Source organism: Mus musculus, chromosome 7 (genome assembly GCF_000001635.26).
Source record: "Mus musculus strain C57BL/6J chromosome 7, GRCm38.p6 C57BL/6J".
NCBI classification, from domain to species: domain Eukaryota; kingdom Metazoa; phylum Chordata; class Mammalia; order Rodentia; family Muridae; genus Mus; species Mus musculus.
The window spans coordinates 28,788,811-28,808,397 of NC_000073.6; the positions used below are offsets into that span (position 1 = coordinate 28,788,811).

Here is a 19,587-nt window from a genome sequence, read left to right on the forward strand (position 1 = left end):
TAGCCTGGTGACTTTTTACCCTGGCTCTCAGCCTGCCAGAGGCTCAGTCCTCCAAAGTGGATCCCCTAATACTGACCCCGGAAAGACAGAGGAAGGTGATTTCAGATGCCCCAGCCCCGCCTCTTCCCCTGCCTTCCTGGCTTCCTCTCTAGAGAGCACTTTCACTTCCTGCTGCTCTGGCTCCCCTCGGAACAGGTAGGGCCCCCAGGGACCAAACATCTGGTCCCATTTGCACCCACAGCTGCCTCCATCCAACCCTGCCCAGCCCTACCCATGTCCGGATCTCCTCCCAAGGGAGCACTGCCTCCCCCTCTTCACCCTTCTTCCCTGCCTGTCCCTGAGGTGTGCTCCCCACCCCAACACCTGAAGTTGCTAGTTGGCAGCTCAGTAATTTATGTAGCTGATAATTATCTGGCTTGCACACAATGCCCTAAGAGAAATGGAGCCTTCAGAATAGGGCTAGCTTGCTTATCAGACCTTTTCCTAGGCCAGCAGGTCACCTAAATGCTGGGCCAGGAATTCAGGCAGAAAGATGGGGGTGAGATGGTGGAGGATGGATAGATGATGGGAAACAGCTGGATGGTCTCTCCAGCCCCACATGCCTTACTCCTGAGACTGCTGCGGGGAATACCCGGAAGGGTTCACTTGGGGTTGGCAATCCCCTCTTAGTGAACACTTGGGGTGTAGTGTTCACCAAGATGAAGAGTAAGAACCTAGCCTCTGCTGAAATACACAGCAAGTATGAAACAAGCCTGGGCTATACAAGGTCCTGTCTCAAAAAAAGAAAGAAAAATGAATGTTTGACAAATAATGGAAGCTGGGCGGTGGTGGCGCATGCCTTTAATCCCAGCACTCGGAAGAAAGAAGCAGGCGGATCTCTGTAAGTTCCGGGACAGCCTAGTCTATATCAAGAGTTCCAGGACAGCCAGATCAACATAGTGAGACCCTGTCTCCAAAAAAGAAAACAAGTTTTTAAACAAATGTGGGGGAGGGTGTGTTAGGGCTCCTCTGAAATCTGGGAAGGGAAGAGATGGGTGTCATGTTGCATCTGGGTAGCAGACGGAGCGAGCCAAAAGCTTTTCCAGAACTTATCCCCTTCCACTCTCTTAATTCCTGTTGGAACTGTTCTCCCCCACCCCAAGATACATGGGCCTTCCTCCTGGGGTCCTCAGAGTGGTCTGTCCCTCAGCAATAAAGAATGGTACTGCTACCCCAGTGAGGCATGGTGCTGCAGCCTATTATCTCAACGCCTGAGAGCTTGAAGCAGGAGGATTGCCATGAGTCTGGGGCTAGTCTTGACTACAGAGCAATCCAAGCTAGTCTGAACTGTCTCGAAAGAACAGAACAAACAAAAAACAAAAAAAAAAAACGAAAAACAAAAAACCAGTCATAGCTGTGGGCCTCTGCAGTCCATTCAAGAGCTCAGGCAAGATCTCTGAGTCACATGTAATAGAATTAAACTATTAGCTCTCGCCCTAGCTGAGCAGCCTTGAGTCTTGTCTTCCTCCATGCCAGAGGCCAGAGCATGGCTCACTGGTGCCTGGCAGCATGAGGCTAGCCCAGCCGGACATGGTGTCTGCAGCCCCTACTGAAGTGGACAGGTGAGGCTATAGAGTTGGCTCTGGATCAAAATCCCCCTACCCAATTCCCTCTCCCCAGCTCCACCTTTGACCTTTTGTTCCTGGGCTATCCCTGACCCTTGGACCCATCCCCCATGCCCCCACCCCAGTAGCCAGCTTTCCACTATGACCCTTGACCTCCCGGCACCTGTACATCCCAGGCTGGTTTGGCCACTAGCGGATGGAGCAGACAAGAGCCCACTAGGGGTCCTCAGCACCACAGAGCCACTTCTTCGACTGCAGAGGACACAGAGAGTGTGGGAGGTCCCCGAGCTGGATGCTCAGTATGCCAAGGCCTTTCTAGAGCTGTGGCCACTGGGGGTGAGTACTCAAAGCTGGGTGCAACTTCTGACCTTCCCTATGTCAGCTTGGATCAGCTAGGTGACCAACACAATACCAACTGGGCTAACCCAAAATGTAGGAATTTGTTTTAGGGAAGGCTTTATACACCCCAGGCTGGTCCCCAACTCACTGTGTAGCAGAGGCTGACCTCAAATTCCTGATCCTTTTGCCTTTACAGCCCCCGAGTATGAATGTTAGAGGGGTGTGTGTGTGTGTGTGTGTGTGTGTGTGTGTGTGTGTGTGTGGCCACACCTAGCATGTGCAGTACTAGGGATGGTTGAGCCCAGTGTTCCATGCACTGAAGGCAGGCGCGCTTCCAGCTGAGCTAAATCTCCAGGCCTGTTCTGTAAGGACATCAACAAATGTATTTGTCTTTCCAATAGCAAGGCACCTGGCAGCTGGAGTTTAGCAGCTCAGTGACATCAGGGCTGGCTATTCTCGGAGCTTTCTTCATTTCACCTGGGGTCTGGCCCTGGTCTATGATATGTGTATCCTAGGCAGGAAGAAAGGAGGTGCCAGGTGTCTTGTGCCTCTGACCCGAGGAAGAACGCATGCCAAGGACTGGAGAGCCAGGCTTTAAAAGCTCACTTAGGGAGTGGGGGAGGCTGGACAGATGGCTCAGTGGTTAAGAGCAATGTCCGCTCTTCCAGAGGTCCTGAGTTCAATTCCCAGAAACCACATGGTTGCTCATTACCATCTATACTGGGATTAGATGCCCTCTTCTGGCATGGAGGTGTACATGTAGATAGAACACTCATATGCATAAAATAAATAATTAAATCTTTAAAAAACAACAAACAAAAATACCTCACTTGGAGCCTGGCAGTGCTCCTAGCATTTGAGAGGCAGAGGCAGGCAGATCTCTGAGTTCAAGGCCAGCCTGGTCTACACAGTGAGTTCCAGGACAGCCAGGACCTGTTTGGGGGGGGGGGGGGAGAAAAATCAAACAAAATAAAGCTCACTTGGGAGTTATGTGGTAAAGCCAAGCCAGCACTGAGTACATTTACCTGAGCCAATATCACTGTGTAATCAGACTATTCTTGAACCCATTATCCTCCAGCCTCAGCTTCCAGAATGCTGGAATCACAGCTGTGTGCCTCCAAGCCCAGATGTTAATCATTTCCTGTAGCTCAGCACACTATGGCCTTGAACAAGACATTCCTCAGGGCTGTGCCTAGTGGCTCACCAGGAGTCAGAGGCAGGAGGATCAAGAGTACAAAGATAGTTTTTGCATATCAGATATTTCTATTACAGTTCATAAGAGTAGCAAAATTAGAGTTATGAAGCAGCAACAAAAGTAATTTTATGGTTGGGGGGTCACCACTGTCCCTCAATGGTATTAAAGGGTCACAGCTTAGAAAGGTTGAGGACCACCCCTTAAAGCGAAGTGTCAGCAAGCAGGCAGAAAGAAACATCTGCGCATTCCTGCATGGAGCTGATCTCTGCCCTGGCCCCTCTTCTCCAGAGCTTCCTGGTCATCGGACATGAGCCTGGCCAGGTCCTGATGTTGAAGGCAGGACCTTCTTCAGGAGATATCAACACCTATCAAATTCAGAGGTTTCCTGGAGGTGAGGAACCTGCCCTGGGTTTTCAGTCCACACAGCAAATGGGCTGAGAGCTATCTGCTTTGATCCCCAAATATCTCTTGAGTCTCCCCAGTCCCACATGCCTCCATCACTGAGTCTGAGCTAGCCCAGCATTTCCTGCCCAGACCACTGCAGTAGTCTCCTCCCCTGATGTCTCTGCAGCTCCCTTTGCTCTTGAAACCCTTGCTGAGCACAGCAAAGAGGTGTGTTCACACATGGGCTTCCTGTGGTCCAACCCTCCCCCAAACCCTGGAGGTGTTTGGTAACGTCCCTGAATGCCAAGTTAGGTGGCCATCGTGAGCTACAGTGCTGTCTGATTCAGCTTGCTTCTGCCCCTCCGTTTGCTTCAGGCCCACACTCACTGCCAAGCCCCGTTGCTCTCCTCTCTGTTCCCGCTAACCCAGCTGCAAGATGTCGCTACTGTCTGTCCTTCCTGCCGGAGCGTTCTTCCTTGAGTGGTTGACTTAAGTCTCCATCCTTGAGAACCTCCATAAGAAGATAACCTGTGTTGATTCGAGAATTCAAGGACTGGAGCTGGAGTGCTGGACCCATCTTCCAGAGTCCCAGCACTCATGTGACATGGCTCGAACCCCACCTGTAACTCCAGTCCCAGGGAATCTAGTGCCCTCTTCTGTCCTCTGTGGGCATTAATATACCACACGGACACGGGCAGACAAAACAACCATACATATAAATAGAATTTTTTTTTTTTTTTTTTTTTTTTTTGGTTTTTCAAGACAGGGTTTCTCTGTATAGCTCTGGCTGTCCTGGAACTCACTTTGTAGACCAGGCTGGCCTCGAACTCAGAAATCCGCCTGCCTCTGCCTCCCAAGTGCTGGGATTAAAGGCGTGCGCCACCACCGCCCGGCTGGAATAATTTTAATATAATAAAAAGAAGAGTTTTAGTCTAGCCTGGGCTACATATACAAAAGCAAAAGGAAGCCTGGTGTGGTGGCTCAGGACTGTATTCTCACGCAGAAAGATTGCCATGTGTTTTGAAGCCAATCTGGGCCACACAGTGAGATCCAGGCCAGCAGATCTCAGTGGATCTGGGGGACATCCCAGGTGTGCAGGGGGCATCACTGCCCCTAGGATCCAGGGATGGTTGCTTTTAGGTTTATTTATTTACTCTGTGTATATGAATACATCATAGCTGTCTTCAGACACACCAGAAGAGGGCATTGGGTCCCTTTATGGAGAGTTTTGAGCCACCATGTGGTTGCTGGGAATTGAACTCAAGACCTCTAGAAGAACAGTCAGTGCTCTTTTTTAAAGAAATATTTATTTATTTATTATATGTAAATACACTGTAGCTGTCTTCAGACACTCCAGAAGAGGGTATCAGATTTCGTTATGGATGGTTGTGAGCCACCATGTGGTTGCTGGGATTTGAACTCAGGACCTTAGGAACCTTAGTCGGTGCTCTTAACCTCTTAAGACCTTAGTCAGTGCTCTTAACTGCTGAGCCATCTCACCAGCCCCCCCCCCCCTTTTTTTTTAAAGGATGGCTTCCCTACTGAGCCCACTTCATTTTTACTTGGTTTATTTTTATTCCCTTTGAGGAAAGAAATTCTTGTGTTGACTGAGGTTTTTGCTCTTCCCTTATTCAAACACAAAAGAACCATCTTTCCGCCTGAACAGGGACTTGAACCCTGGACCCTCAGATTAAAAGTCTGATGCTCTACCGACTGAGCTATCCAGGCTCTTCAGTCAGTGCTCTTAACCACAAGAGGGTGCTCTCCAGCCCCAAAGAGGTGATCTTATCCCCTCCTACCACAACTGCCTTCTCCCCCTCCTCTTCCTCCTCCTCTTCTTTAGGGCTTTTCTTTCTTTCCTTCTCTCTTTCTCTCTCTCTTTCTCTTTCTTTCTTTCTTTCTTTCTTTCTTTCTTTCTTTCTTTCTTTCTTACTTTCTTTTTCTCTCTCTTTCTTTCTTTCTTTCTTTCTTTCTTTCTTTCTTTCTTTCTTTCTTTCTTTCTTTCTTTTTCTTTCTTTTTGTTTTTTGAGACACGGTTTCTCTGTATAGCCCTGGCTGTCCTGGAACTCACTTTGTAGACCAGGCTGGCCTCGAACTCAGAAATCTGCCTGCTTCTGCCTCCCGAGTGCTGGGATTAAAGGCGTGTGCCACCACGCCCAGCCTTTATGGCTTTTCAAGACAGGGTTTTTCTGTGTAGCCCTGGCTATCCTGAAACTCATTCTGTAGACCAGGCTGGCCTATGAGAAACAGTGAGACAGTGTTTCAACAAAACAACAACAACAAAAACTGAAAACATTTTTGATGAGTTAACTTATTTGGTGTCAGAACATCGAGAGAGAAAATGACGTCAACTCCCAGTGGTGGAAACAACCTGTCTCTGAGGGAGGAGTATGGGGATGGGGAGTAGGAGTGTGGGGAGGCTGGGCCACAGGGTAGGGTGAGGTGTGCAGTGGCCACCCTGTAACTCCCCTTTCTCTTCCCCTCACCAGGTGTGTCCCTGGAATCCTCCAACCTCTGCATGCCCGACTGTCCCCATCTCCTGGCCTTTCTGTCAGCCAGCAGGTACAGGTCATCTGGCAGAGGGACATGGGACCTTCTGCCTGAGATACCCATCCATACCAAGGCTTCCCTCTCTCTTAACTCAGGGACGTTTTGCCAAGGACCCTGCTCTTGCCCACGCCTACTGTGGGGGCTGGAGATAATCACTCAGGTGAGGTCCACTGCTCCAGGAAGGAGAGCCCAACCTGCCTCTTTGTGGTCCAGAGAGACTGGATCTAAAGGACCAGATAACTAACTGGGTTTGAAAGAAGCTGGGAGTGGGGCAAGAATGAAAAGAAGCTGCGGTGGTGGCCCACGCCTTTAGTCCCAGCACCCAGGAGGCAGAGGCAGGTGGATTTCTGTGAGTTCGAGGACAGCCTAGTCTACAGAGTGAGCTCCAAGACAGAGAAACCCTGTCTTGAGAAACCATAAAGAAGAGGAGGGAAAGGAGGAAGGGGGGGGGGGAGTGGAGGAGGAGGAGGAGGGGGAAGAGGAGGAAGAAGAGGAGGAAGAGGAGGAGGAGGGAGGAGGAGGAAGATGAGGAGGAGGAGAAGGAGGAGGAGGAGAAGGAGGAGGAGGAGGAGAAGGAGGTATCTGCAGGGTCAGCTGTGATTGGAGGGGATAAGATCGATCCTGGGATCTAACAGGAGGGCCTGGGAGCTGGGGGTGGGGGAGGGGTGGGAGTGGGACTGCATTCTTGGTCTTAAGTGAGGAAGGATGATGGGAATGAAGTCTCCTGGTGCCCCCTATATACCTGGGACACCTTGTCTCTTCCGCTGACCCTCAGATCCCCATCGGCTTGGCTGCATCCAGGTGGACACCTCAGGGAGGGTGCTGTCTGTAGTGAACCAGCTCTACCTGGAGACACATGGAGGCTGGGGAACAGAGACTCCACAGCAAACAGAGCCAGAGACTGGACAGAAATACAGTCTAGGTTGGCTGGGCGGGGCCCGGGGACCTTGAGAGATGAGGGAATGGATGAACGGCACTGTAATAAGCCAACCTGCGTCTCCCATCCAGCCCCCAGGAAGCCCACCCCACACCGGGTCTCCTGGGTGGAAGACCCTTTGAGACCGGAAGCTCACCATACTGGACAGGAAGTGCATCATCCTGGAGCAGACGCTCACTCCCTTGGGTCGGAAGTGCACTTTTCCTGTCCTGCTCTAGAAGAGGAGGAAGTGAACAACGACTGCTACAAAGATGAAGACGAGGAAGGTTGCGAGGATATGCTCACTGCCCACATCCGTGCTCTGGCCAGGACCCGGAGCAGCTATGTAGCCAGGCAGTACCGATGCCTTCGGGCACGCCTCATCTCAGATTCTGGAAATCCCTACAGCCCAGGGGACCCGGCCACAGAGCTGCTTCAGGATGTGCGCCAGCTCCTCACTGACCTCCAGAATTACCTGGCAAAAGACCCCGACGTCAGAGCTGTCTTTGGGAACAGGGGACCTAGCATCCTTCGGGAAGAAGATCTTGGTAATGGGAATTGGAGGGAAACTCCCCCAAAGGTTTGAGGGTGCCATGCGTTGGTCCTGTATGTGTTCACATGTAATCTCTGAGTCCCCAAGGGCAAGCACACTTGTTCATGTATATAGCTATTACTTCATGGCTCCACCTAACACGTGCATTGCTTGCTAGACCTCCTCTGCCCCATCCTTGGGAGTGTTCATACATTCCCCACAGGCCCCAAATCCTGCCTACACTTTGTAGATAGCCTGGAGCAGGAGACAGAGTGACTAGGGATCAGGGTGGCATGGTCCTCACACGCCACACGCTTTGCAGGCCCCGCTGTGGAGGTGGCCCTGTGTCGAGCGGTTCTAGAGCCCCTGAAGCCCGCCCTGTGGACCAAACTCCGAACTCTCAGAGCCCAGGAACTACGACGACTGCGCAGGCGCCAAATAGCCTTGAGGGTAGGAGCGGGGCCTGAGGGACAGAGCCCGGCCTTGCGGAACCGGAACCGTATCCACGCACGCCTTGCTCACTTGCATGCGGCGTGCGCCCCGCGCCGCAAGGTGGCGCTGTTGCTGGCGGTGTGCAGCGACGTCTACGCGGGCCTAGGCGGTGGCGAGAATAAAGGTAAAAGACCTCTGGACTTAGAGTGATTTAATGGTGGGTACCCACGTCCAGGGAAAGGGTAGCCCCCTTTGGTAGCAGGCGCCCACTCAGGCCTGGGGACCTGAAGGGAAGATGTTTGTGTGCACCCCTGCCAAACTAATGACCCGTCCTCTGGCTTCCTTAGAGCCCCTGGGGGCTGACGCCTTTTTACCTGCCCTGACCGAGGAGCTGATCTGGAGTCCACATATTGGGGAAACACAGCTGGATGTGGAGTTTCTTATGGAGCTCTTGGATCCAGGGGAGTTGCGAGGAGAAGGTGAGCTCCCTCTTCTGAGATGCCCAGACACTGAGAAGAAGGCAGGTGCCTTTGATGAGCCCCAGCTTCATGTGCCTCAAAAAGAGTGGGCACTCGCCGGGCGTGGTGGCGCACGCCTTTAATCCCAGCACTCGGGAGGCAGAGGCAGGCGGATTTCTGAGTTCGAGGCCAGCCTGGTCTACAAAGTGAGCTCCAGGACAGCCAGGGCTATACAGAGAAACCCTGTCTCGAAAAACCAAAAAAAAAAAAAAAAAAAAAAAGAGTGGGCACTCAGAGAAGCCCAGTAGGGCTATGATGACCTCATTTTCTCTCCCCCAGCTGGGTATTATCTGACCACGTGGTTTGGGGCTCTCTACCACATTGCTCACTACCAGCCAGACACTGGCCGTGCACCCCAGGGGCTCAGCTCCGAGGCCCGGGCCTCCCTGCGCCAGTGGCATCGAAGACGGACACTGCACCAGCAAGCCCAGCCCACAGCCCAGGTAACCACCTATGCTATGCAGATGCAGGTGGAAGGGGCGGTGGTCTCTGATGCCCCTTTGACACAGCCTCCCATTTCTCCCCACAGGCCAACCAGCCTTTTGAGGAGCCATGGGCAATAGGGGACCCATGAAAACTGGAGTTCTCAAACCCCAGTCACTTCCGAACCTTTTGACCCACTCCTCTGCTAAGCAAGATTCTGGAGGCATCTGGGTCAGCATGGAGGGCAGGGCAGGAAAGGAGACGTGCCTCCTGCAATGTCTTACTTCCTCCTCCTCAATTCACCTCCTTCGGGTCTGTCCAGATGTTACCTCAACGAGGCGCTCCCCAGCAAACAAAACCCACACCCAGACAGTACTACAACTACAACCCTCTCGCCTGAATCTCTTTGGGGCAGGTAGAATAAAGGCACCGTCCCCAAAGGTGTCTTCATCCTGATCCTATCTGTGACTGTGACACTTAACTTGGTCAAGTGATCGTTACAAAAATGACAGCATGTCTGGACCTGAGATGGGAGCTTATTCTGGATTCTTCTGCAGCTCATGTAGTTAGGAGGGTGGCAGAGGTACAGGGACCATCATGAGCTTACGCCTCCAGCTATACAGCAGAATGAGGTGGAAAAAGTACTTGAGGCCAAGACCATGAGGACACTGTGGCACTGAAACATAGTAGGTGTTTAGGAACACCTATGTGCCTTGAAAACATATCACTGCCCTAATCTCTGTGACCGTATTTGGCAAAAGTGTTTGTGCAGCTATTATTATTATTTTTGTTGTTTTGGTTTTTCAAGACAGGGCTCCTCGGTGTAGCCCTGGCTGTCCTGGAACTTGCTGTGTAGACCTGGCTGGCCTCGAACTCAGACATCAGGGATTAAAGGTGTGTGCCCCCACCACCCAGCTCGTTCAGCCATCATTGAAGATGATAAAATGAGGGACAGTGCCCCGGGGACTGTGTCTGTGACTCCAGGAGCACCCACGCCATGCGGGAGACAAGGAGAACGAACGGATGGGAACAAGAGAGACGGGAGATGCTGGGCTACTCCAGGAAAGCTTCTCCCCACTGCCACCCCCCCTCTGAGAGCTGCAGAAGTCATGGGGCCCTGCTGTCAACCTGGTTTCTGTGAGATTAGTGATGTCAGAACTCTGACCTCCAGAATTGTGAGCAAATAAATTCCTGCCGTCTTAAGACACCAAGGTGGTAATAATAATAATAATCAATAAAATTTAAAATGTACTGACGAGCAATGGAGGTGCAGACCTGTAATCCCACCAACATGTGAGGAGACTGAGGCCCGCCTGGGATGCCCGAGGCCCTGCCTGACTCAGCAATGAAGCTCTTACCTAGAATTCGCAGCAAAGGGCTGTGGGTATGGCTCATCAGCGCGGTGCTTGCCTAGAGGCCACTGTTAAAGAGCTGGAGTGTGGCCTGGTGGTAAAGTATGTGCCTTGCATGCTTGAGGCTGTAGTTTTTATTACCATCAACACACACACACACACACACACACACGCATGCCCCAGTGTACGTCAGTGTTGGAGAGCTGTCTTCATTAACAGCACTGACTATTCACCTAGAGAACCAGGATTCACTTCCCAGCACCCACACGGCAAATCCCAAACCATCTGTAACTCAAGTTCTCGAGTTCTAAGCACCTGAGACCCTCTTCTGGCTTCCACTAGCATCAGACACACATGTGATACACAGACATTCCTGCAGGCAAGGCACAGTATCTTTAAAATATAAGTGAGACCATCGTAAGTTAGTGAGTGTGCATAGTAAGTTGATAAAGGTATCTGAGTGTTTGAGTTATAGGAATCATCCTAGCAAGTTAACTAAGTCCACTGGCCAGATAGACGGTTTATTACCTGAAACTCAAGACCGGCCCCGAAGCAGCAGAAGTTGGGTGCATCCTGTAGACCCAAGCTCATTATCTGTAGGATCTGAGGCTAACTCCAGATAGTGTCAGGATCGGGTTAAATTATAGGACACCCATCTTTATTGGCCAAGGGAATTTCTTGATGTATGTGTGGGAAAACCTCCACACACATCTGGTGTCTGAAGTGTGTGAGTTGTGTGGGAGTGAGGGAAATGTACCTTTTTTTTTTTTTTTTGAGACTGGGTGAAGCTCTGGCTGCCCTGGAATCTGCTCTTAGACCAGGCTGGCTTTGAACTCAGGGATCTGGCTACCTCTGCCTCCCAAGTGCTGGGATTAAAAACATGCTACCCCTCCAAGGCCCCCCCAACCCCACCTCTTCTATTTTATAGAAAAACAAGGAAAGCTTCATGCAGGTGGATTGGACAGGGATGCGCGGCACGTAGCAGAAGAGGAGGCAGCCAAAGAAGAATCACGTGGGCCACATCTGTATGTGTGGCTTGTTGCTGTGATGACACCGTGACCAGAAGCCACCGGGGGAAGGAAAGGGTTTATTTTGGTTTAAGGTTCTAGAAGACTCCGCCGTGGAAGGGGAGGCATGGCAGGAAGAGTACACATCTTCAGAAGAAGATGTGAAGAGATCACATCTTCAGCCGCTCACAGGAAGCACAGAGAACAGGAGGGAGGGGGCAGGTTGAGAAGCCTTGAGTCCTTTCCTTAGTGATAAACTTCTCCCCATAAGGCTCTGCCTCCTCAAGGGCCTGTAACCTCCCCAAGCAGTGCCACCAGCCAGGGGCCATGTGTCCAAACACCTGAGCCTCTAGGGACATTTCTCATTCAAACCACCACCACACCAAAAACTTAAAAATTCTAAACATGCATGCCTGTCATGTACCACAGCATTTAGAAAGCAGAGGCAGGAGGATTCCTTCTAGTTCTAAGTCAGCCTGGGCTTTGTAGGAAGACCCTACCTTCAAAACCAAAGTAGATTTGGGAGATGGCCCACTGGGCTAAGTGCCTACTATACAAGGACCTGTGTTCAGGTCCTTGGTGTGGCAGCAGGTACCTATAACTGACTCACTGGCCTGCCAGTCTTGCCAAAGCAGCAACTTCTAGATTCAGCAAGAGACTCTTGTCCAAAAAAAAAAAAAAAAAAAAAAGGGGAGCTAGAGAGATGGGGCAGTGGTTCAGAGCACTCGTGTTTTTGTAGAGGACCCAGGTTCTATTCCCAGCACCCACATGGCAGCTTACAACCTTCTATAAGTCCAGTTCCAGGGGATCCAACACTCTTCTTTTGAGACAGGGTTTCTCTGTAGCCCTGGCTGTCCTGGAACTCACTTTGTAGACCAAAAAAATCCCAGCACTTGGGAGGTAGAGGTAGGCCTCGAACTCAGAAATCCGCCTGCCTCTGCCTCCCAAGTGCTGGGATTAAAGGTGTGTGCCACCACGCCCGGCCCAACACCCTCTTCTGACCTCCAAGGGCACCAGGCACACACATGCAAGAAAAACACATAAATTGATTAAATGTGGTGCTGGCCAAAAAGAGAAAAAAAGTAACAGGTTCTGCTGCCAAGGTGGACAGACAACTTGAGTTTGAAGAGGGCAGAATCAACTCCTGGTCCTCTGACCTTCATATCTGTGCCATTGGACGTGTGAACATAAACACACAAATATAAATAAAATGATGTTTCCAGGAGGCGGTGGTACACGCCTTTAATCCCAGCCAGCACTTGGAAGGCAGAGTCGATCTCTGTGAATTTGAGACCTCTCTGGTCTACAGGGTGAGTTCCAGGACGGCCAGGGATACACTGAAACCCTGTCTCAAAAACAAAACAAGACAAGACAAACAAAAAAGTCAAGAAAGTATTGAAGAATATACCTGTGTTGACCTGCACAGCATATCCATGTGCACACACACATATACCAGAGTCAGACAGACACCACAGTATAAATAGACGTGGTGGTACAATCCCAGACCTAAAGGAATTGAGGCAAGAAGCCATTTTGGAGCTACATAGTAAAACCATGACTCACTCAAACAAACAAACAAAAGAATGTGTGCGTGTGTGTGTGTTTGTGTGTGTGTGTGTATGTGTAAGTTTTTACCCACAATTCCTGAATCATGACCCTGACCTACTTCCTGGGGTAGTAGGTCACAATGACACAGGAGAAGCGGAGTAAAACACTGATGTTTTATGATGGATTCACCAATCAACTTGCTTAGGAAATACTGCACTGCACAAGCTAAATTGGTGCTGCCCCTAAATGACTTAGCAAACTACCCAGGCTTGTTAGGAACTGTAGGGAAAATTTTGTACTCTGAACATAATTGCAGTTTGGACTTGCTGAGAATATATTTCTGTTAAGATTTGTTCCCTAAGATTGGCACCAATTAGGCTCCATCCTCATCTCAGAGAACATGCCTCTACCTGGCTTGTTCAGAGGGGCTGGCGCTGGCTAGCCGCCACCATTAATTAAGTTCTAGTCAGCCATTAAGTCCCAGTTCTGTTGTCAGGAAGAGAGAACTCAAAGCGAACAATGCTGTTATACTTCCAAAGTAACTGTGACAATAACTTTGGCTGTGTAAATCTCCCAGTTGTCTAAGATCATCAGACTTGCAGGCTCTTTTCTCCACTTAGTTGCTGAGTGTAACTTGGAGCCAGGACCTTAAAGAGAAGTACAGATGTGACATGCTAAGGACTGAATCCGATGTCATTTGTTACAAAGGTCTGTTTGTGGCTGCTTTTTGCACTCTTAAAGAATGTCTTTTTCTTATTCCCCTGAGTGTTTGGACTAAGTCCAGGAACTGAACAAGACTCAGTACACACATCCAACCCTTTGCCCCAGAGGAAGGAATGCTGTGAGGGAGGCCGAGAAAATCTGAACCAACCGGGTTTTCTGGGTCTCCGCATCCAGTCTGTTAGCAATCCTGCCCGGGCAAACGTCATAAAAACCTCAGAAAGGACTGGGCTGGGAGACAGCTTCCAAACAGTAGAGCTTCCTGCAGGAGGTGGCTCAGCAGTAGTCTACTTGCCTAGCAAGTACCTACCTCGTGCTAGATTCACTTATTAGAGGAAAACACACACACACTCTCTAAACAGCCAAATATACTACGGAGTGTGGAAGCTACCGGATTCCTTCTGCATGGTTTGTCCTGAGCCCCATCAGTTGCCTAGCAAATTTAACAATCATAGAAGGTGGAAGTGGTATATTGGGTTGCTTTACCTGTCAATTTGACACAGCCCAGAATCACCCAAGAAGGTAGTGGAAACTGAGAAATTGCCCACATCAAATCGGCCTGTGGGCCTGTCTGTGGAGCGGGGTGGGGGTGGGGTGGGGTGGGGACAACATTCCTTAGGCTGGTGGTCCAGGGCCTTATAAGGAAACTCCCCAGCGTGAGCCCAAACGTGCCAGCTAGCAGTACTCTTCCACTGTTTCCGCTTGAGTTCCTGCCCCGCCCTTCCTCACCATGGACTATGCTCCTGAAAGTGAACCAAGCCCTTTCTTTCCACTGAGTTGCTTTATCAGTGTTTCATGGTAGCAACAGAAAGGAAAAGAGAGCAGATGGGGCCCTTGGTTTCTACACTGTACTCCTATTTTTGTATCACTGTAGCCAAAATATCCAACAGTTACAGTTTAAAGAAAGAAAGACCAATTTGGGCTCAGCATTTCAGAGTGGTCCATCCCTTCATGGCTAGATGAGAGAAGGTGAAAGTGGATAGCAGAGTCTGTTCAAATCATGGACCAGTGAGCAAGACAGGCAGGCATCAGCAACAAAGTCTAACTGCCCTGCCCCCAGTGACCTAATGACCCACTTCCCTCCGGTAGGCCTCAGCTTCCAAAGCTTCCCCAAGTGACATCCACCAGGCAGGGAACGAGGGCTCCATGGCAGGAACCAACAAGGGACATTGCAGATTGAAAGAATCACACGGGCTGTCCTCCAGAAACACAGAAGAATGTGTGTGGCTTGTCACTGACAGCCACAGACGTGGGGGAGCAGTGGGGACTGAGCCCTTAAGCTACGTGTCCTGACGCTATACCCAAGTCACAGTATCAGAGTGGTGTCGTGACTGAATCCAGTTAGAAGAACACTGGCTGGTGTCTGAGACAGAATTACTTGCTTGGTGGTGGAAGATGGGTGTGTGTGTGTGTGTGTGTGTGTGTGTGCACTTGCAGATGGCCAGCAGAACAATGCAAGGGGAACAAAAAGGTAGTTCATTTTAACACAACTAAGTAAGTAGCCAGTATTGGTTCAAACTTTGAGAGTCTGACCCCAAGTAATTTATTTTAGGCCTATTTAAGCACAGCACCACTTGACAAGACATTTCCTGGTAATAATTAACTCAGTTCCACGTGCACGGTAAAGTTTAAGAAGCGACTTTTGGGAAACTCTTTGTAAAGTACATAGCAATGTGGTCTATAAATAGATTACATGTGCTACCTTCTATAAAAATGGGTTCTACAGATTGACAAGCTCAAGATAAGGGTCTGGGGAGGATCTAGTGTGGTCTCGGCCACACAGAGAACACAAAAGTCACCAGGCTATTCTCTATTCCCAGCTTTCTGGGCTGAGAACAGGTTATACAACTCTGTCTTTGAAGAGATAATGTGTATTTAACATTCCTGTTTAACCCGGTGTTTATCTTTGAGCACAAAGACCTCCACGCCTCCCACACAACACACATACTCCTATACGTACACATATGCATATTTAATGAATGGATGGGTGCTTTGCCTGCATGTATGTCAGGGTACTATTTGTGTGCTTGCTGCCCAGAGCGGCCAGAAGAGAGTGTTCGATCCCTTGAGACTGGCGTTACATATGGCTGTGGGTCCTAGGAATTGAACCCAGGTTCTCTGCAAGAGCGGCCAATCTTTCCTTTTTTTTTTTTTGTTTGTTTTTTTTTTTTGTTTTTTCGAGACAGGGTTTCTCTGTGTAGCCCTGGCTGTCCTGGAACTCACTCTGTAGACCAGGCTGGCCTCAAACTCAGAAATCCGCCTGCCTCTGCTTCCAAAGTGCTGGGATTAAAGGTGTGTGCTACCACAGCCCAGCTTTTTTTTTTTTTTTTTTAGACCAGGTCTCACTAAGTAGCCCAGGGTGGCCTGGGACTCATGATTCTCCTGCTTCAGCCTCACCAGAGCCAGTTCAGGAATTACAGGTGTGCACCACCACACCCATCTCTTCCTCGTGATTTAGTTTGATTCCCCAGGTTGCTCAAGATTTGGACAATGGAAGTGACTTTCAGTGTGTTCTTATGCTGGTCAGATGTGTTGTAGAGAGAATATCTTATGGCTGTATGGGCGTGGCACCTGTCAATAATAAATCTGATGGCCTATGGCTTAGGCAGGAAATTGGAGGTGGGACATCTGGGAGGAGAAAGGATTCTGGGATAGAGCCAGGTGGGAGGTTCCACGTGGCAGCATGTAGATCAGAATGAATGGGTTATATTAAATTATGATCTAGTGAGAGAAGCGCCTAGCTATAAGCCAGGGTATTTGTAAATATATTTTGAGTCTTATTTCTGGGAGCATGGAGTAGGAGAATGACCAAACTTCTACAATGTTTTCCTTTTTTTTTTAAGATTTATTTATTTATTTATTATATATGAGTACACTGTAGCTGTCCCCAGACATGCACCAGAAGAGGGCATTGGATCCCATTACAGATGGTTGTGAGCCATCATGTGGCTGCTGGGAACTGAACTCAGGACCTCTGGAAGAGCAGTCGGTGCTCTCAACCGCTGAGGCAACTCTCCAGTCCTACAATGTCTTCTAAACACATCTCTCTTTTCTGGTTCAACAAGACATTTCGGGCACTACAACCTTAGGGGGCCATGAGGTTATGTGCCATCCGTTGTAGAGCACAGTGCATGACGACGCTTGCACAAACCCTAAAGAGCCCAAGTTTGAGACAAGGGTCAGAAATTAACTGCATGGCTCCACACAGAAGGAAATAAATATCGGATGTGGTAGCTACTTTTCTCATTGCTGTGACCAAACACCTGCAAGGAGGGAGAGTTCCTTCTGGCTGCCAGTTTGAGGGGAAAGCATGGCCGTAGGAGTAGGAGCTGAGAGGTAAGGTCCCATCACAGCACCAAGCAGGAAGCAGGGATGGAAATGGAGAGAAGCCTGAGGAAAAGAAGGTCCAGTGACAGGTCCAAAGTGGGATCCAGCTCAAGGGGAGGCCCCAAGGCCTGACACTATTACTGAGGCTATAGAGCACTCACAAAAAGGGATCAATCATGACTGCCCTGCGAAAGACCCAACAAACAGCTGAAAGAATCAGATGCAGATATTTGCACCCAAACAATGGACAGAAGCAGCTGACCCCTGTTGTTGAATTAGGGAAGGCTGAAAGAAGCTGAGAAGAAGGGCGATCCTGTAGGAGGACCAGCAGTCTCAATCTGAATTCCTGAGATGTCTCAAACAGTGGACCACCAAACAGACAGCATACACAGATGACATGAGGCCCCCGACACACATACAGTAGAGGATGGCCAGGTCTGTGTCTATTCAGAGATGATGCACCTAACCCTCAAGAGGCTGGAGGCACCAGGGAGTTTAGAGGTCAAGTGGGGTGGGGGTTTGGGGCATCCACATGGAGATGGGTTGGGGTGGGGAGGAGGTGTGTTATGGGGAGCAGTTGAAGCGTGGATGGGGGTGAGGGGTGGGGAATGGAATATGGAGTGTGAAAAATGAATTACAAATAAAATTAAATTTTAAAAAATATCAAAAACAAACAAACAAAAAAGCACTGGCTGCAAGCTGGGCATAGTAACTCATGCCTTTAATCCCAGCCCTCGGGAGACAGAGGCAGGCAGATGTTTGTGAGTTTCAAGCTAGCTTGGTCTACATAGTGAGACCCTGTCTCAAACAAAACAAACAAAAAAGATCACTGGCTGCTCTCCCGGAGGACACAGGTTTGATATCCAGCACCCACCATGACAGCTCACAACCATTTGTAACTCCATCCCGGGGGGGGGGGGGGTCTATCTAATAGCCTCCTTTGGCCTTTACCCCCATGTGGTGCAGACTCAGCTAGGGCTTTATAATGAGACTTTGTTTTCCATAAACAAAACAAAAAACAACAGGGAAAACAAACTTGAGAGCAAGGTAAAATCTGTTTGGGGCTGTTGTGCCCCATGACTGTGAGAAGGTTTTTTTAAATATATTTTTAAATTATATTTAAATATATTTTAAATTTTTATTATTTTATATGTAATGGGTGTTTGGCCTGCCTGAATGCCTGTGCATGGTATGTATGCCCAGTGCTCGAGGAGGCCAGAAGAGTGTATAGAACCCCCTGGAATTGGAGTCACCATGTAGGTATTGGGAGTTGAACCTGAATCTCCTGGGAAAGCAGTGGACGATCTGAGCTGCTAAGCCATCTCTCTCCAGACTGCAGTGCTGCGTGTGTCCTGTACATGCTATGTGTGAGTTCTGCCACTGGGGGGGGGGTTATTTATTACATTTACTGTGTGTGCACGTGTGGGGGTGGGGTTTGGGTGCCATGGTACATGTGTTGCAGTCAGGGAACAGCTTTGTGGGGTCAGTTCTCTTCTTCCATGATTACTGGGTTCTGGGGATTGTATCAAGTCACCAGGCTGGTGGGCCCAACAGCCTTACCTATCCATGTCTCTGTCGGTCTCTCTGGCTGGATTACTTTAATCTTCTTCTTCCTCTTCTTCTTCTTCTTTTTTTTTTTTTTCCTTTAGTTTTTTGAGACAGGGTTTCTCTGTGTAGCCCTGGCTGTCCTGGAACCTACTCTGTAGACCAGGCTGGCCTCGAACTCAGAAATCCGCCTGCCTCTGCCTCCCAAGTGCTAGGATTAAAGGTGTGTGCCACCACGCCCGGCAGTCACTGATCATCTTCTTCTTCTTCTTCTTCTTCTTCTTCTTCTTCTTCTTCTTCTTCTTCTTCTTCTTCTTCTTCTTCTTCTTCTTCTTCTTCTTCTTCTTCTTCTCCTCCTCCTCCTCCTCCTCCTCCTCCTCCTCCTCCTCCTCCTCCTCCTCCTCCTCCTCCCCCCCTCCTCCTCAGAAGACAGGATTTCACGTACCTCCGGCTGGTTCTCAGCTCTTTAGGAGTGGAGGATGACCTTGTACTCAGTTCTCTCAGAACTGGGATTACTCCAAGGACTGAGAAGTGAGGCGCAGTGGCTTCATTAGCTGAGCTGGCTTTGTCCTTGCACCACTAGGGAGGATTAGCCAATTTAGCAGGCCAACCCGAAGGAGGCTCACTTCATAACCCTTTCTGTCCCAGTGTAGCCCCAGCATTCCAGGGGAACCCATGGCTCTCCAGGAAGCCCTTACGGCAGTGTCCCAGTCTCCTGGCCTGCTTTCATTACTTCTTTCCTTGGCTATAACCTTGGGAATCAAAAAACAGGGAGTTTCTGTGACAGGGCAGTTGTTGCCCACACCCGGTTTCTCTCAGGGAGTATACATAATTATAACTGTGAGAAGGCATAGGACTAAAATGACTAAGATGTGCCACTGGAGTCAAAGGCAGTTGGATGAAAAGGAGCAAAGACAGATGGCTCAGCCGTCAAAAGTACTAGTTGCTTCTAAAGAGGGTCTGGGGGGTTCAATTCCAGGCACCCACATGTCAGCTCACAACCGGTGGGGAACTCCAGTACCTGGCGATCGGGCCTTCTTCTGACCTCGGCAGGCAGAGAATCAGCAGATTTTTGGGTTGGTGTGGGTGTACAGGAGCTGTGAGAGTCAGATGACCTGCGTGTGGTCTAGATATGTGGCCCCAAGCTGTCCTTACACTCAAAACTCCCTGCCTCAGCTGCACAGCTGAGCCTGGT

At 49.7% G+C, this 19,587-nt stretch overlaps 1 protein-coding gene and 1 non-coding gene across 5 annotated transcripts; one reads left to right on the top strand and one right to left on the bottom strand.

Annotated features, from left to right (window-relative positions):
• The first annotated feature begins 63 nt into the window (after positions 1-63).
• On the top strand, positions 64-10,155 carry Rinl (Ras and Rab interactor-like). 4 transcript variants are annotated; one of them, XM_006540099.1, is made up of 12 exons: positions 138-195; positions 1,468-1,601; positions 1,781-1,940; positions 3,427-3,529; positions 6,012-6,084; positions 6,168-6,232; positions 6,848-6,994; positions 7,081-7,536; positions 7,843-8,136; positions 8,300-8,431; positions 8,750-8,913; positions 9,000-10,155. In XM_006540099.1, the coding sequence occupies exons 2-12, from the start codon at positions 1,549-1,551 to the stop codon at positions 9,042-9,044; spliced, it is 1,692 nt and encodes a 563-aa protein (XP_006540162.1). In that variant the 5' UTR covers positions 138-195; positions 1,468-1,548; the 3' UTR covers positions 9,045-10,155. The 4 variants fall into 4 exon arrangements, with proteins under 4 accessions (XP_006540161.3, XP_006540162.1, NP_001345845.1 ...); NM_001358916.1 differs by having other exon boundaries at positions 159-195; positions 1,480-1,601; NM_177158.5 differs by having other exon boundaries at positions 159-195; positions 1,516-1,601.
• On the bottom strand, positions 5,178-5,250 carry n-TKctt24. The gene has a single exon. It is a non-coding gene; the product is annotated as a tRNA-Lys (tRNA).
• Positions 10,156-19,587: the final 9,432 nt, after the last annotated feature.